An 18,706-nucleotide genomic window follows, 5' to 3' on the forward strand; every position below is an offset into this window, starting at 1 on the left:
ACCGATGCAGTGCCTGGTTTGTTTTCTCTTTTCCAGCTGGAACTTTGAGCCCTATTCTGCCCTATTCTGAAACTTCATTTCTAGCAGTCAACTTGTGCACAATCCTCAAGAACTGTACCCCACCTTCTATAGGCCAGCGTCCTTCTTCACCCTAAATAGGTCTCCCTGTAACCATGACTTCAACCTTTCTGCCCTGAAGCACTGCTCATGTCCAGGAACTCCTGCTGCCATGTCTCTGCCAAGCAGATAAGACCACATAAATTGTAGTTATGACTACTACCTCAGACACAATATTTGGGACTTCAGAATACCTACTTATGGGTTAGCTTTGCTGGTCCCAGTTTATTCTTCTTTCATTGGCCCACCATTGAGCTTTCACATGCCTCCTGATCAAATATCTGTGGGTACTGATACTATGTGTCAGATAATGATATTTTTATATAGCATTTCATATTGTAGTAAACTCACCTGCACTGCATAATTTGACCATCACTACAATTTTGTAAAGTATGTAATACTGGTATAATAAACAATTTCTACTATATTTGTTTTCTAAATGTCTCATTTGTACCATCTCAATTCAAAATACCAATTATATAGTTGCATCAGATACCTGGATGTATTTTTTCCTTTCATTGTCAAAGGTTGAAAATGTTACAATAAATTTTTGCTTTTAATATTAGGTAAATATTTAATGAACACATAATCAACTAGGAATTTAAAAATATAAACAGGATCCTCTTTGTTTAATTAGTGTCAATTATTCATTTCCATAGCAGACTGCCAGACTGTACTGTGAGAGAAGATTGTTTTATTACCTTTTATTTCACTTTTCCAATTTAATGACTTTCCAATGTAATGAGTTTTATCATTAACTTATTCCACATCATTATGAGACATGATAGTCATATCCAGCAAAGTAAAACTTTTAAATAACTAATAATAGCCAACATATGTTGAGTGCTTAGTTTGTGACCAGCACTGTTCCAAGCTCTTTTACTTGCGTTAAGCTACTTAATCCTTGTAACAACCCTATAAGATGGACACAATTATTATCTCCATTTTATCGATAAAGAAAATTCGATATAATGGGAGTTTAAATAATATGCTCAAAGTCATAGAGCTAAGAAAGTAAATGATGGATACAAATCCAAGCAGTGTGACTCCAGAGCCCCTACTTCTAACCACTATGATATATTGCCTCTATGCTACAGGTACAGGGCAATTTAATATTTGCTTCATACCCTCAATGTCTTTGATAGATATTAGGATCAGTTTTCTATTTTAAAAAGAAAATCAAAATAATGGCAAAACATAACAAAAAAAAACAGAAGATTTGTAAAACACTATCTGCGTGCAGATTGATTTTGACAGGTGACTGTACCAGCACACATTCGAGAATCCTTTTGTATTACTGTTCTAGGCACAAAGCAAAATTTTTGGAGATCATTTAATAAAAGTACTAAAGAAATACTTCCCATGAGTTAATTTTATAACAATGTTTTCAAAATGTCAGCAGAAGTGTAATAAAAGATTCCTATTATATTTATGCCCAAATCACTAAAAATATACCTAATGCTACAGTCTTTATTAAGGTTATTCATAAAAGTCTGACACCTCTAACGTTTTTAAAGATCCTGAACTTCCTACTCCAAATATAACTGCAGAGATTATTAAAAAGACTGCTGTCTGAATGGTAGGATTATAGGTAGTTATACTTTTCTTATTTATACATTTAATGTATTATTTCCTAAAAAGCCCACAATAGATATATAGTATCACTGTTATAATCAGAAAAACAATTTTTTATTGAAAGTCAGTGAACTAACCCATTGGAGCTCTCAGATGACAATATAATGCTAGGCATCATCAAGGGTTAATTAAGAATTGAAATAAAGCAGAAGGTACAGGCCTGCCTGAGGCAAAAAAAAATGTGAAATGAATACAGATCATCAGGGCATATCCCTCAAACAACATATTTTTCAGTTCACTAAGTGGAATACACAGCCTAAACAGCATACATGAGACAGATAAAAAGACAGTCTAAAAAATATGTTCCCAAATGATGATACATAATGTACCATACACTTTTTCTAGAGGTAGGGCTTAAGAATCTGCATTTTAAACCAACTCCCCCAAGTGATTATTAAGCACATTAAAACCCGAGAACCACTATAGTAGGTGCTCAGTAAGTGCTTGTTAGCTTGAGTATGACATTTTAGTAAAGCAGGCTGAATGTTTGAGTTTACTTGGTTCTCCAGGTCTGTGAGTTAGCAAAATACATATATTTGAAGGAGTTTAAAAGGATTTCCAAGGAAGTATAAGAACCAATGGAGTGATCCAGGGAAAGAAGGGAGATATGACAATAAAACATCTTCATGTCTTAAATAAAACAGAAAAGTAAAATACCTCTTTCTGATTATCTTTTTCTTCAGATAATGGAATCTGAAAACATAGATTCTGAAAATATGAAGACAGAAAATATGGAATCTCAAAATATAGACTTTGAGAGTGTTTCTTCAGTTACAGCTCTGGAAGCCCTCTCTAAGCTACTTAATCCTGAAGAAGAGGATGATTCTGACTATGGACAGGTGGTCATATACTTACAGTTGAATTAGTTTTGTTCATGGGAAGTTGTGGAACTGTATTTGGATAACCTGTTCCCACCTAGCTGTGGGAACAGAACTGTGTCATTTGATACATTCACAGGAAGCTACAAGGCTGATTATGCATGACAATGTAACCTGTAGTACATTTCTAGCAAACATAATTATATTTTTCTAAACCACCTGAACACTGAATAGGAAAATAGTTCTGTAACTGTGGTAGCAATAGCCACATTTCAAAATGTTGTCATTTATATTTATGGCCAAAGAATGCTTGACAACCATTGCAGAGTGGTAGCTAGGATTGTTTAAGCCTAGACAATATTTCTATAAAACAAATATTTTCAGTTATACAGTATTAATTGGACCACCAAGTACCAGTCCCTTAATTTTTTAATTTGTCTACACATTAACACCGAACAGAAAGTTTTTGAGTCAAATAATAGGGCAAACTAGTTTCAGCCTACCAAAATTGGCTTCCCAGTAATGCACAAATAAAGTTGTGGAGTCTAATTAGTTGAGTAGCATTTGGGGTCAGGATAGGTAACGTCAGCAAGGCTTGCAGTAGCAAGATGGGCTTCATTTTGGGTAGAAGAGTTCATTGAACTGCCCTTTGACCACTCCGAGGTTACTGCCAGTATTCCCAGAACAATTAAAACACTTTTATATAACTCCCTGCTCTCCATTCTCCTATTTCTCAACTATCAGTGAGCCTTGGCTGTCAGACTGCCTATGATAGGGAAACAAAATTTGGGGCAAAAAATCCCATACTATAACAGAATATGTCAATTTGCATAAAATTATTTTAATGAAGTGTTTTCTTATATGACCAATTTATCATGAATAAATCATCTTTCACAAACGTACATATCCATTTACTCCTCCCAAAATTTATTTTTGCCACAATGTGGAGAAAAAAGCAAGCTATGAATAGGCAGCAAATTCAGTGGCTCAGACTGACACTGAACTGAGCTACCACCCTAAGGAAGAGCTTAGGTGGAATAGGGCAGAATAAATAAGATGTGAAATGGAAATAAAATTTGTAGAAGAACTGAGTCAGCTTGGAGCCAGGATCAGGAACCAGGAAGTTTTAGTCAGGGAAAAGTCTTAGTAGAGGCTAAACAAAGAAACATCAGGATGTTAATGACAGCATTAGCCATACACAACAAACAGGATACAGGAGAAAAAGGAACAATGTATCAATGAAGTTGGGAAGGCAAGCTCATTTTTGCTACCTTAGTTGAGTAGCAGAATAATAATTTTCTGGAGCCTACGTCCTAGGAAAGGTAAGGTTATGCCATATAGAAAAAGTATATGAAGTATTTGAGAAACAGTGACCTTGAATATAATGAAGTGGAACTTGTAACTGGGACAGATTCAAATATAAGGATTTACCCTGGTTACAGAGCCTATTCCATTTGGTGTTTATGGCTGGAGGTGTTTATTTGCATCTAGAGGTGTTTCTAGGAGGAAAGATGAGTGCTTATGAGAATAGACTAGCATAATATTACTGAGTTGTACAGTTTATAAAGGAAAATTACTATAATAATGTATGATTCTGTATATCTGGGTTATAAGCAATTTAGAGATAATTGGTCACTCAGCCACCACAGTACAGATATCATTAGAGGGCATAGAGTATCAGAACAGTGGGAGAATAATTAATGTTTCTAATGAACTATTACATTTTCCAGGAGAGAAACTGCTTTTCATTTTTTAACATGTATTAATCTTGGGAACTGTGGGATGATTACAAGAGTGATGTGTTTTTGAAAATATGCTCTCTGAAAACAGCAAGAGAACAGTTGCATACACATTGCTTCATTTACACTATCCCTTTTCTATATGACTTGTTAAGAATCTGGGAGATTGGGGAGAGTGTGTCTGTCATTTTTCAAAGCCATGAGGGGATCTTAAGGCCTGTGGGAAATAAGGTTCACTGCTCTTCACAGACATTATAACGATGTTCTGTCTTACATATTACAAAGTGGCATGAATTGCAATGATAAATTGCTCAGATAATTGGCTGTAGATTCATGGTAAAGGCTCAGATGATGTTCTAATAGGAAACAATTGCCAGATGGTTTTTAATGTTTTTATGATCCCATTCCATCTTTTAACTTGAAAATTTTATTTTTAGTCATTTAGTTTCATTAAATTAATAAATTGAAACTCCCATGTGTTCTGAGCCAATCACTGTCCATGGAGAGTATACCAATTTTTGTCATGAATGTCCAAGGTTTTACTTCTACTGCTTTTAATTTTCTGTGGAAGGCAGCACTCAACTAAACAAGAGGCCCTTATGTTCTGAGAAATGCTTTACTCTGATTGACTATTAGTGTTCTGATGATTAATAATTTAAGAAAAGTACTACACATTTATATGACATTAGTGATTAAAAAGAGGAAAAAAAATGTCCCAAATATTATCTTGGGATTTTCACATAAAAATGCCTGTAATGCCTTAACCGCAGACATAGCACTTTTGAAACACCTTTTGGAAAGGAATACTTACTGTCTCAGACACTGTTGAGATATTATAGATTAATTTCTGATTTATAACTGTTGGAATAGTTTCACATAATAAAGACCCACGTGAGCTGTTCCATCAGCTTTCAAGGACAGACACTACTCTCCTTGCCCAAACAAGACATTCTAACTTTTGTACATGTCTAAAGTCTTAGGAGATGAGGACAGGGGCCTGAGAAAAGAGAGACAGAGGTGCTAGTTGGCCAGTAGGCAAGGAGACAAGAATTTTTTGACTGCCAGCAGTGGAGTGAGTTGGAGCTGCAAGGTCTGTCATCAGCAAAAAACAATTGGTAAGAAATTGGGATTTTCTTGAAATATCAAAGAATCCCTGAGACGGGCCAATGAGGTGGTGTCGCTATAACAATAGTGTAATATGTGTTATACTTAGTTGAAAAAAATGAAGATTGCTTGTATTGGTGAGTCAGGGCAAGTCCTTTGGGGATGTGCATGCTTGTGCAGAACATGGAAAAATAAACTTATGAAGTTATGAAGACTGAAGTACATCAGCATGTATTAGAGACTATTAATTTGTGGTTGCTGTTTAAATCCACTAGTTCAGTGTCATGAAGGGGTGGGACAAGGAAGTGTTTCATACCTACAGTGGAAAAAAGTAAAAGCAGTTATCGGGGCTTTTGAATGATTAATTTGAAGTCTGAATACTTAGCTTCTGCTTAGTGTTAGTTTTTACTTCTATAAAACTTTCACATACTCTGTCCTCCATCTGACTGCAACCAGACACTGCTAAACCCCAAAAGTGTCAATGCCTTTATACTAATACTTGGTTCTAACCTTCATAGAGATGAATGTGGCTTATTCCTCTATCCCCAGGGATACATGATTCACTGAGCTGGAACTAGGGATTTAGCCTGACCAAAGATCAATTCTGCTGTAGAGTTTATTAAACCGAACACTTTTTGAAAGAACAAGGAAAGCATATTCGAAATAGTACTTGGCATCTGTCTTTCTGTTGTATAACAATGATGGGTAATTAAACTGGAAAGCTCCATGAGTTTTTTTGATGGAAATCCTATCAAATTTAAAGCATCACTAGTCATATAGGTCATACAAGTATTAATTATAGAATATTGAACTTTTTCTCCTCCCTCAGACAAATGGTTTATCTACTATTGGAGCCATGGGTCCTGGGAATATTGGACCACCCCAAATAGAAGAGCTCAAAGGTAAGTTATTTAACAAAGCAATATAGATCAATATAATCTTTTCCTTGGTAGAAAAATTACAGGGAGAGTAATACGTACTAATACTAGTATTTATTAAGATGAACTAAATAACAATGTATTGTATACTTGGAAATTGCTAAGACAGTAGATTTTAAGTATTCTCATCACACGTAAATGATAAGTAGGTGAGGTAATCCATATGTTAATTAGCTTGAGTTAGTCATCCACTATGTATACATATTTCAGAACATCATGTGGTATATCACAAATATATACAATTTTTATTTGTTCATTAAAAATGGAGAAATGAATAAATAATTTTTAGAAAGAAAACAGATGAACTAAAATAATCATAGAAATGATGAATAGCCATTTACATATAAAGATGCTGTTTTTACTCTACTACTGCTGGTAAATAGTTTTTCTAATAATGGAAGTATATTTGCCTTAAGTTATCCACATTCCTTGCATATTTTCTGAGATAGAAGACCAAGAAAGTCACGTGTGGTTAGATCATTTTTTATTTTTTGGGGTCTATTTACCAAGATGCTTAGCTTCTTTACCTTCTACCTTCCTATATTCTAGCAATTTCATGGAATTCATTCATTGAATTATTTAATAAATATTTATTGAGAACCTATTAGGTATCAGGCAGTATGACCATCTCTGATACTACAATGCAGATCAAAACAGAAAAGGTCCCTGTTCTGATTGAGCTAATAGACTTTTGGAGAAGACAATAAAACAAATAACTACACAATTATATCTTACATTAAGAGGCTTATACATTAACATCTTTGAGTTTACTTATTTAAAAAAGTCCAATAAATGAGCCTAAATAATATTTTTACATTTCCCCAGCATTTTGAGCTATACATTTTTACAGAGTTGAACATTTTACAAATCTTTAAAAATATAAAAGGCTCTAATTCTGTTGGTCATGATCACCATTAACCAGAGGATAGGAAGGGAGAGGAAGTGAATTTCATTCATCAATTTAGTTAATTGCAAAAGATTAATCTGGACAAATGTTTAAAATAATGGCTAAAATGAGGTCTAAGGATGGTTTTAAAATTTCAGTTATTATTGCTATACATACTCAAGAAGCTATTTGCCTTACTCAAGAGATATTCGCTCCATGGCAGACTAGTTCACATTTCATGTATTTCTGTGCTGCCTGTATTTCTGGTAATGTAGGTCTAATAATCTTTAAATTCTAAAGGCAATGATTCATATGTAAAATGTTATATATAAATCTGTAGTTAGGCTTTACAAAGCCCGTGCTAGATAGAAGCTGATAATTTCAAAAGAATTGCCAGAATTGAAAACTTAACAATTGGGTGCATTTCTGGGAATGCTTAAAATGACTCAAAGCAGTGTTCTGCACCTAATGCAGGTCTCCACTGGATGCTACAATAGTTAAAACAAATGTAAGCTGGGTTTTTGCCTGCCCACTGGAGCCTATTCATTTTTAAACATTTAAAGATGACATGCTCAGCTCTGCATGAGGAAAATGCTGGACTAAAAAATGATCATTGTATCCACTGCTTTCAGTTTCTTTAATTGATATTATTATTTTGAGAATTATGTTATGCTTGCATGGAAAAGATATCAAAGCGTTTTTATATAGTAAAAACAGTGCAAGATAAGACATTTCTCCCCACATCAGATTGATTGTAGTTGTGATTTTTTCTTTTACATAAAAATATTTTTAAATATAATCCTATTTATGTTTCTGGAAAAATGTATAATATTTCTTTGCATATGTATATGGAGAGAGAGAGAGAGACTGGAATGATACACAACAGAATACTAACATTGATTATCTCCAGGCAGTTGGATTGTAGATTATTTTCTTCTTTTTGTTTATGTTTTTGCCAAATTCTCTACAGCTGTTATTAAAATTCTACAATGTATTGGTTCTGTATTGATAGAAACATTTAGTCAGTAGTTACTAATTTAGTTTGTTTTGACCAAAAAACAAGCTAGTGATTACAAATAATGTTTTATTTCAATGATCCCAAACTGAGTGTGAAGAAGAACAGGAGCAATTTAGAGAAGGAAAAAAGCATGAGCTTCAGCTTTATCTTCCCTTTCTTCACAGTCATCCCTGAAACCAGCGAGGAAAATAACGAGGACATCTGGAATTCAGAAGAGATTCCAGAAGGAGCAGAACATGATGATATGTGGGATGTTAGAGAAATCCCAGAGTAAGTCAAATGAAGCCAGGAATGTCTTTAGGAGTTTAAGTTAGCTGTGTCATCTGATAGCATTTTATTTTTTACAAGATTCATAAAGTAACATACCACATAAAAGATAAAACTACAGTGACACACAGAAGGCATGTGTAATTGATGATTTTTTTCCTTCTAGAGCAGAAACAAATAATAAAGCATAACACCTTCCTTTCAGTTATTATCTAGCAAAAATGAAAAATATAGTCATTTCCATTGTAAATTTATATTTAATGTCAGTTTGTTGTATAATGTGGAACTAGCAGTTGGAGAAAGCCAGCCCATTAAATTGCTAGCATTCATACAAACTAAATTACAATGCCATGTTTATTTGTCAAGGACTTCCTTTTAATTTCTCAATGTTCCACAATTTCGGTAAAAGGCTATGTTCTCTCTCCAATTATCAATTATTACCCAGACTTGTTTACTAGATATTCTAAGATTATATTTAGTATTCAGTGTATTTTGCAAGCAGGGTTCAAGACTTGCTTTGTAGCCTTTTCAATACAATCAAGTTATAAATATGAAATTTAGAATTACTATAAAAAGCCTTTTATTCTGATTTTAAAAGCACTCATACTTTTAAGAACCTTAAAATATATTTATATACATAGATGAAATTATTGGTCAAATAGACTAAGCTTTACATATATGTATTTTGAAATAAAATTTGGATTGACTATTTAGAATAGCAGGAAAAATAAAGCCAACACTTACTAAATTATAATGTACTATATAAATTCTTAAAGACTTCTATGGCAAGTGATCTGACAACTTTTCTAATACTGAATACAAAACTATCCAGTATTTTTTTTTTTTTTTTTGAGACAGAGTCTCGCTCTGTCGCTCAGGCTGGAGTGCAGTGGCACAATCTCTGCTCACTGCAACCTGCACCCCTCCTGGGTTCAAGCAATTTCCTGCCTCGGCCTCCCATGTAGCTGGAACTACAGGCACCTGCCACCATGCCCAGCTAATTTTTGTATTTTCAGTAGAGACGGAGTTTCACCATGTTGGCCAGGCTGGTCTGGAACTCCTGACCTCAGGCAATTCGCCCACCTCAGCCTCCCAAAGTGCGAAGATTACAGGCATGAGCCACTGAGCCCAGCCAAAATTGTCTAGTATAAAACAAACAAACAAACAAACAAAAACTCCATGCTTCTACCTTCTACATGAGTTCTGAAAATAGAAGCAGTGGGAGACTGCAGATAATTAACTAGAAAGAAGTATCCAGCTTTCAAATAAACAATGTCAAGACCATAAACCTCATAAAAATTCAAAGGAGATTTTAAAACATTTCTTAGAGAATGAAGGGAGTAAATTTGAAGTTATGTTTATATAGTGTCCACATATCCATATGAAAAGTAATAACTAAGTCACTTATTTGTCATATTGTCTAACGAATGTCAAATATCCATATGCAGCAAACTTCAAATTTGAATTATTTTTCCCTTTTCATCCTGATATTTGATGTTAGATAGATAGAACATCCATGAAAGCTTTAAATGAATAATAACTTCAGGTTATTATGAGGAAAATTGCTTTATAAGATTTTAAAAATCTTCATCTTCTACCTTATGAAAATACATTTCAACATTTCTCAATGGATACAGAGGAAAATAGGTAAAGAATATGAACAGGCAGTTCAAAAAAGAAGAATCACAAGTGGCTGGGCGCGGTGGCTCACGCTTGTAATCCCAGGACTTTGGGAGGCCAAGGCGGGCGGATCACGAGGTCAGGAGATCGAGACCACGGTGAAACCCCGTCTCTACTAAAAATACAAAAAAAAAAATTAGCCGGGCGTGGTGGCGGGCGCCTGTAGTCCCAGCTACTCAGAGAGGCTGAGGCAGGAGAATGGCGTGAACCTGGCAGGCAGAGCTTGCAGTGAGCCGAGATTGCGCCACTGCACTCCAGCCTGGGCGACAGAGTGAGACTCCGTCTCAAAAAAAAAAAAAAAAAAGAATCACAAGTGGCCAAGTAAAAAAATAACAAGGAGCTGAGCTAAGGCACTGGCCTTGGGGAGAAGTATGAGGGTCATTATTTGAGTGAGTTTTGAATGAAGAGTTGGTATTTGGTTAGATAAAATGGATGAGAGGAGAGCGTCAAAGATGATGCTGAAGTTACTAGCTTGGGTGACTGAGGAAATGATAATGCCATTAACTTTGATAGGAATTATAGGTTAAGAAGAACTTTCTTTCTTTCTTTCTTTCTTTCTTTCTTTCTTTCTTTCTTTCTTTCTTTCTCTTTTTTCTGAGACAGAGTCTTGCTCTGTTGCTCAGGCTGGAGTGCAGTGGTGTGATCTCAGCTCACTGCAACCTCCACCTTCCGGGTTCAAGCGATTCTCCTGCCTCAGCCTCGCAAGTAGCTGAGACTACAGGTGCATGCCACCAGGCCTGGCTAATGTTTTTTTGTATTTTTTGTAGAGACAGGGTTTCACCAAGTTGGCCAGGCTGGTCCTGAACTCCTGGCCTCAAGCAATCCACCTGCCTCAGCCTCCCAAAGTGCTGGGATTACAGGCTTGAGCCACAGTGCCCAACTAAATTTGTTTTTTTTCTTTGCCAACCACCACCACCCCCCGGCCCCACCCATTGTTCACTGCAGCCTCAACCTCCCGGGCTCAAGCGATTCTCTCACCTCACTCTCCCAAGTAGCTGGGACTACAGGTGCACACTTTATTTTTGTGAAGACTGTGTCTAACTGTGTTGCCCAGGCTGGTCTCAAACTCCTGGACTCAAGCAATCCTCCTGCCTCAGCCTCCCTAAGCACTGGATTACAGTTGAGAGCCACCATGAGTAGCTGGTTTTTGATATGTACACTTTGAGTTGTCTTTGGGACATCCAGGCAAACCTTTGTAGTAAGCAGTTGGAAAATTGCGTCTGGAGCTCAGGATAAGAGCAGGAGCTTGAGCAAATCCATTAGGAGTAATGAACATACGGATCAATCCTCTGTTTGTTTTAACCTGGCTTCACCTTCATAAATAATTGGTAGATGTTATAGCCTATTAAGAGAAAAGTGCCCCATAGCAAATAGCTGCTTATTGTTAGCCATGTTCAAACTCAGAGAAATCCCTTTTTTATTTTTGGGCATTCCTATTGGCAAATGGTCAGAAGTTCAATCAAGTTCTTTAGTCTTACTATCCAGAGATCTACAATTTCTTCATTAAGGTAGCATTAAGCAAAATAATAATAATAATAATAATTTGTAAATGTTTGTTTCATTCTATCTGAAGAGATGGGGTACCTTGTGGTGGGTGCTTCTGTAAACCATTCTATTCCTGGAGGCCCAAATTTGGGAGGGAGGAATGATTTGTGAATTTTCATGTGTGGGGTGAAATATCAGGAAAATCTTTCATTAAACAGAATTCTGTAAGACTAGATTCTAAGCACTACAGTGTAGCTGTGCTGACTACATTACCAGTGTTTCTATTGTAGAATTTTAGCCGTAGAGATCATTCAGTTCAAACTTGCCTCTCCCTCCCATAAATCATACAAATGTAGAAACTGAGACCCCATGAGTTTGTGACTTGACCAAGGTCCACAGTTAATGACAGAAACAGTACTAAAGCTGAATTTTCTCCTCTGCTCTGTGGTTTAAACTTAGCAGAGGAAGGTTTCTATCAATCCCTAGGTTATGGACTCAGTATTTTTCTGAGCTATTGTTTTTCAGGAACAGACTTTCCTTTTTTTTAATTCTGCTTTTAATCTTATTAGAATCTTATTAGAAGTTCTCTCAATCTATTTTATTTGTCTAGCTCTAAAACAGTTAAAGCTTCATTTTAGAAAACAATAACAATCCTGCTTTTCAGTGTTTATTTTGACCACATTTCTAGACTTCTTTTCCTTTATGTTTGATTACATGCCTGAAGACCTGCAAGCACTTTATTTGTTTAGTCCTTTTATTTTTTCTAATAGCATGTCCTCATAAGTTACTAGTTTTCTTTTCTGTGACAGGAAATTGCTCTTTCATCTGAGTCCCTATAATCATTGATTTTTTTTTTTCAGGTATGAGATTATATTCAGACAGCAGGTGGGAACAGAAGATATATTTTTAGGGTTGTCAAAAAAGGACTCCTCGACAGGTTGTTGCAGTGAACTAGTGGTAAGCCTCTCCTCCCCTTCTTCATTTTCTATACGACCATTGTAGCTAAATTGACTATTATATACATAATATTGTAGGCAAGTTTGTCAACTCTTTAAAAATCGTGGTTGCTATGTTTCAGGTACTAGGGTAATAATGGGATAGACAGTTTAAAATTGTTAACTTGTACAAAATAAACTAAGTTTACACATTTGGATGAGATTTACAAATAAACATAATAGAATCATATGACACAATACACAATTTCTATTTTTGTTCCTATTAAAACTTCCCAATTGGATTGGACTGGATTTTCTTCCATCCTAGTTCCGTCCCATGCATGCCAACTGATTGGTTATTAACTTATGATGAATTGACAGGCAATCAGAATGAAATATCTCCTTCCCCGCATCTGTCTTATCTCTTATTTCTGTATTTCTTATAATGACTCAGCTTACAATGTGGGACTTAAAAAGGGATTTTCTTAATTTGGGGATCTGACTTCTGATTAAAAACACTAAGACAGGCCGGGCGCGGTGGCTCACGCTTGTAATCCCAGCACTTTGGGAGGCCGAGGCGGGCGGATCACGAGGTCAGGAGATCGAGACCACGGTGAAACCCCGTCTCTACTAAAAATACAAAAATATTAGCCGGGCGTGGTGGCGGGCGCTCCCAGCTACTTGGAGAGGCTGAGGCAGGAGAATGGCGTGAACCCGGGAGGCGGAGCTTGCAGTGAGCCGAGATCGCGCCACTGCACTCCAGCCTGGGCGACAGAGCGAGACTCCGTCTCAAAAAAAAAAACAAAAAACAAAAAAACAAAACAAACAAAAAAAAACCACTAAGACATCTAAAATGTTACTTTGCTTTCTTATCTGAATGACGCTACAGAGTGTTGGAAGGCATTATTTACCAGGTCACTGTTTCTGTATAACAGTTGTGGCAATACCAACAATATCAATGATACCACCTTACTTTTGCTTATTTCATCCTGATAATGACCTTGTTGAAAAATCTGGGTCTAACCTAGAGTGTGGAATTTGATTCATTTTAGCAACATTAACACGTAATTCTTGTGTTAAAATTTTATTTTTTGAGATCGGGAACTTTGCTTCTATTTTTTTTCCTCCTTTCTTACAATACATTATAGAATACCATGGTGCCCATGGGAGATGTGTAATATTTTTTCCTTAAGCAAATGATAAATGGAATTTCTCTTTTGCATGAACTTCAGGTTTTCTCTTATTAGCAAAATCTAAGACATTCAATTCAATCAAGTAACATAATGGGAATAGTGGCTTTAAGTACCCCAGGGGATTTTTCAAACTCTAATGAGTTAAGCTTTCAAGTAATCTTGAAGTAATTAGTTCCCAGGGTTTTACCAGTAAGATTCAAATTCCTCTCTCTTAAATTATTGTAAAATTGTGTTTTTGATGTGTAGTGTTGGGGATTGCTCTAAATTCTGGAGGAATTCTAGGCCCTAAATAAATAAAACTGTTGCAAGGCTTACAGTTTCTCTCATGCAAAAATTGCCACTAGTTTTAATAATAAAGGTATCCTGAATGAAGAATCTCGGAAACTAAATCATACCTCATAATAGGAATATATGGTTTATCTAAAACTCAATAAGTATATACAGAAGACTTGATATTTCTCTCAAATGAATTTATAATCAACTGGGGAGACAAAACTAACATAAATGAACCAATTTTATTATTAAGAATTAAACTCACTGTAAACAATTATAAGTCTACTAGAAGTTCAGAAGGTTGGGATAAGTCATGGACACCACTGAAAGGCAGCAGCAAATAACACATTTGTTGATACTGTGGCACTTTGTCACATGTATACTGTTCCTTTTTCTTTCATTTATTTCTCTTTGCTTCTTCATTTATTAAATCTTTAAATACTTAGTGAATGTTACTACATACCAGGGACTGTCCTAAGTACTAGAGATACAAAAATAAATGATAAACAATTAATTGTCCTCAAGGAATTTACAGTAAAGGAGATTGACACCTAATAAATCACTGCAGTTCAGTATGGTAAGTACATATTTAGAGGCATATACCATGAACAGAATGATGGTTACCAGAGACTGGGAAGGGTAGTGGGCAGTGGGGGTTGGAAATGTGGGGATAGTTAATGGGTACAAAAATAGAGTTAGATACAATAAATACGATCTAGTATTTGATAGTACAACAGAAGGATAACAGTCAGCAATAATTTGTTGTACATTTTAGAGTAACTGAGGGAGTACAATTGGAATGTTCATAACACAAAGAAATGGTGAATGATTTAGGTGATACAAACCCACCCCATTTACCCCGATGTAATTATTATACACTGTATGCCTGTATCAAAATATCTCATGTACCCCATAAATATATTTTCCTATTATGTACCCATAAAAATTAAAGATAGAAAAATAAAGACATATATCAGGTTCAGGTACGTAGTGACATAAAGCAGGAAGGGATCAACTTCAAGAGGATAATATTTCTACAGTGGACAACATTCTAAGAAGGGCATTCCAAGCAGAGGTAAGAGCACATAGGTATCCAGGCATGAAATAGCATGGCATATTTGAGTAACCAGAGAATATAACAAGAATAAAGAGTAAGTGTAGGTAATAATGGACTAGTAAGCTGACTCTCAGAAAAGATAAAAGCTTGTAGCTTTTATTTGTAGCTTGAATGTTATCCTGTAGGCATACTAATGATGACATCCACTGTCATTGCTTACTCCACTGACAAGACTCAGAGTAAATAGGTTGTTGAGCCCATCTCAAGTATTTCTTGCTCAAATGTAGATGCTTATCATTCTTCTTGATAATATGGTGTTTCCTTGAATCTAAGACATCATAAAATTGTAAATGTGCCATTTATTTAACAATAACAATGTTTCAGAGGAAAATAGATATAATACCATATTATACCACCATTGACTGTGCAGTTCATCTCAATATCAGAAACATTAAAATGTGGGGAAAATTGTACCTGAGAATTGCCTAAATATGTTATTTGTGTCCTGGACCTGATCTATATGTAACAATCCAATCCAAAAACTTTAAGAAAAAACCCTTACTTAAACCGAGTAAGGCAATAAGAGTACAATCTGTTTACGTACAAAAAGTGATTTGGGTTTAAAAATTCACGAAGACCATCCTTTCCTTTACCCTCCCCAGACTCCAAATAAGAAAGCAAGATTTATGAATCCAAAATCAAAGCGACGGTCCTAAACAAAATTATGAATTAGGAATGTCTTCAGCTTCGAACCTCAAACCCAAAGAGCCCCATTATTCAAATACTCCCTGCCATATTGTTATCCTCTGCAACTGCTTTACTCCTGAGTTTGTAGCCACCAAGTTTCCCTTGCCTTAATCTATATTTAGGTATTTTAGAGCTAGAGCTAGCCAGTGGTTTACAGGTTTGTTTTGTTTTGTTTCTGGCTCTCAAGCTTTTTTTTTTTCCAAATAAAATTCTATGAGTAAGCCCAGTGTAGTAAACGTAAAAAGTACCACTGCCTTGTTTAAAAAGGTACTATCACCCATGAGGCAGCTCTTAGGAGAATGGCTGAGGTTCCTTGGAACACAGTTTGAAAGATGCTGATCTAATTTCTCATCCTGATATTACAGTTGATAAACTAAGGTCAGGCTTAAAAGGTTTCAAATACTCATATACATTAATGGAAGAATAATAAGAAATCTAGAGGGCTTCTTTTTCCTTGGTGACATATATGCTTTTCTTTAAACCCCACGAGTGGAAGGCCCTAGCTTATTTCATTTTGTTTTGGTTGTTTGTTTTTCTTTTTATGCTCTACCTATATTCTCCATCCCTCTTCCCAAAGCTCTCACTGTAATGGGTGTGCTATTAGGTTGGTGCAAAAGTAATTGCAGTTTTGCTATTACTGACTACTGGTTATTGCCAGACTGACTGAAGTACTGGACCTCTTGGGTGCCAGTTGAGGAGTATGGAAAAAGGAACTATAGGTACAAAAATATGTAGCAAGATACCCTAATTCTCCATAGGATTATTTGTGGCAGGAAATGAGATGGGTGTATTGGAAAAATAGGTCAGCAGATTCTCATTTTCACCCATGGTGCCAAAATCCAAAAATGAATGGGGCTAGGGTTATTGGTATTCTGCCAAATTACCCTTTGTTTGTTCTAGAAGAGGGGAAAGGCAGCTTGCAGATAGCTTGATGCTCTTTTACCTAGAATGAACACATATTTTGATGTTTTACTTTGATAGATCTATATTGATAAGGGGACATTCTGATATGACCCAAGAAACAAGCCACTAAGCCTATTTTTTCCCAACATCACCTGCTCCCTAGGATACGATTCTTCCCCCATCTTTAAATCTCACTGAGAATGGGATGAGAGTCAGGGATGGGATACAAGTCAGTCACCATCTGGCAGACAGACACAACCAGGAGTCACAGGTTTATCATACATATTTATCTCAGGAAGTGCTATCAATCATTTTGAGCAAAGTATTTGCTCATCCTCTAAGAATTCACTTGCTTCCTGAATGGTCTGCTCTTCAAATCCTGATTTCTTTCTTAAGGTTAAAACAGTTATATTTGTTTATTTTTTTCTTTTTTTTTTTTTTTTTTTTGAGACAGAGGCTCACTTTGTTACCCAGGCTGGAATGCAGCCTCAACTCACTATAGCTTCGGCCTCCCAGATTCAAACAATTCTCCTGCCTCAGCCTCCCGAGTAGTTGGGATTCCAGGCATGCACCACCAAGCCCGGCTAATTTTTGTATTTTTAGTAGAGATGGGGTTTCACCATGTTGGCCAGGCTGGTCTCGAACTCCTGACCTCAGGTGATCCACCTGTCGGCCTCCCAAAGTGCTGGGACTACAGGCGTGAGGCACTGTGCCTAGCCTATATTTGTTTACTTTTAATGAAAAAATGTATTTGGCTGCTTGATAATGAAATAGATTTTGTTTTCCATTCTATTCCACTCTAGAGGATGGACCTAGTTTTTTTTTTTTGGTAGGCTTCCTGATTATGTTAACCTTGTTTGATTGGTTGTATACCAGACCATGTGGCAGAGGGAAGGATATTTGATCTGTACTATGATTCCTTATTGTCAGTTCCAGGCAGCACAGTAAACCTTCACTTAAATTTCTAATAGTTGTCTCAGTAATATATTCATAATATATACATTTATAGTTAATGTCATAACACTCCTTCATAGTGATGGTGGTTGTGAGACATGGTAACAAGTACTTCCTTAAAAGCTAATCTAATCATATAGACAGTATACTTCTGATTATGAAAGTAATATATATGTAAAATTTTAAGCAATACCAAAATTAGTAGAGTTGATGATAAAAGTCCATCATAATGAGATGGAGAAAAATTGAAAGAAAGAGTGTGTGTGTGTTTGAAATAGGCTATGGTCAAGGATGGAATAAAGGTAAAGGATGTCATACACATATTACTTCATATATGTAGCAGTAATTTTACATTTTGATGATGTCATTTGGAGGTTTCATCAAAATATCTGAATCACATGGTCTGGAATCCTTGAGCTGGACCTGGCAGAATCTCCTGATTCCATGCAAGCAGATTCACAGATTTACCTTGGAAATTACCAATACTTGAGGGATGAATAAAGGTAGAGGAACTGAGAAGGATATTCAGAGATGGGAGGGAAACCATAGTAGTATCTGCTGCTGTCAAGCAGGATTAGGATGCAGAAGGAACTTTGAGATTTGTCAGCTAAGAAGTCTTTGGTGATCTTTGGAAGAGAGCAGCTTCAGTGGCATGGCCAACACCAGACTGAAGAAAGCTGAGAAGTGAAGAGGAAGTGAGGAAGAGAAGCCAGCAAATATAGATTGTTCTTTGAGGAAGTTTAGTGGTGAAGAGGAGGAGAATGAGGAAATGATTTTTGAGAAGGAGGCAGGATTTAGGGGAGTTTTTTTAAGACAGGAGAGATTTATGTATGCATTTTAGCTGATGACAAGAATGCATGCATTCATCCATGTAATATTTAGTTCCTACTGTGTCACTAGAGCTAATGAACAAACTAAAAAAAAAAAAAAAAAAAAAAAAAAAAAAAAAAAAAAAAA

At 35.8% G+C, this 18,706-nt stretch overlaps 2 protein-coding genes across 4 annotated transcripts in view; one reads left to right on the forward strand and one right to left on the reverse strand.

Moving 5' to 3' along the window:
• Positions 1 to 18,706, reverse strand: part of NUP62CL (nucleoporin 62 C-terminal like) — a 146,587-nt gene that overhangs the window by 83,233 nt on the left and 44,648 nt on the right. The window lies entirely within an intron of this gene.
• Positions 1 to 18,706, forward strand: part of DNAAF6 (dynein axonemal assembly factor 6) — a 40,241-nt gene that overhangs the window by 5,927 nt on the left and 15,608 nt on the right. For both annotated transcript variants that reach the window (XM_032756410.2, XM_032756409.2), the window contains 4 exons: positions 2,436 to 2,591; positions 6,243 to 6,315; positions 8,420 to 8,525; positions 12,548 to 12,644. In XM_032756410.2, the coding sequence (XP_032612301.1) occupies positions 2,439 to 2,591; positions 6,243 to 6,315; positions 8,420 to 8,525; positions 12,548 to 12,644 (429 nt within the window). In that variant the 5' untranslated portion in view covers positions 2,436 to 2,438. The remainder of the gene's footprint in view (positions 1 to 2,435; positions 2,592 to 6,242; positions 6,316 to 8,419; positions 8,526 to 12,547; positions 12,645 to 18,706) is intronic.

Source organism: Hylobates moloch, unplaced genomic scaffold, assembly GCF_009828535.3.
Source record: "Hylobates moloch isolate HMO894 unplaced genomic scaffold, HMol_V3 SCAFFOLD_7, whole genome shotgun sequence".
NCBI lineage: Eukaryota > Metazoa > Chordata > Mammalia > Primates > Hylobatidae > Hylobates > Hylobates moloch.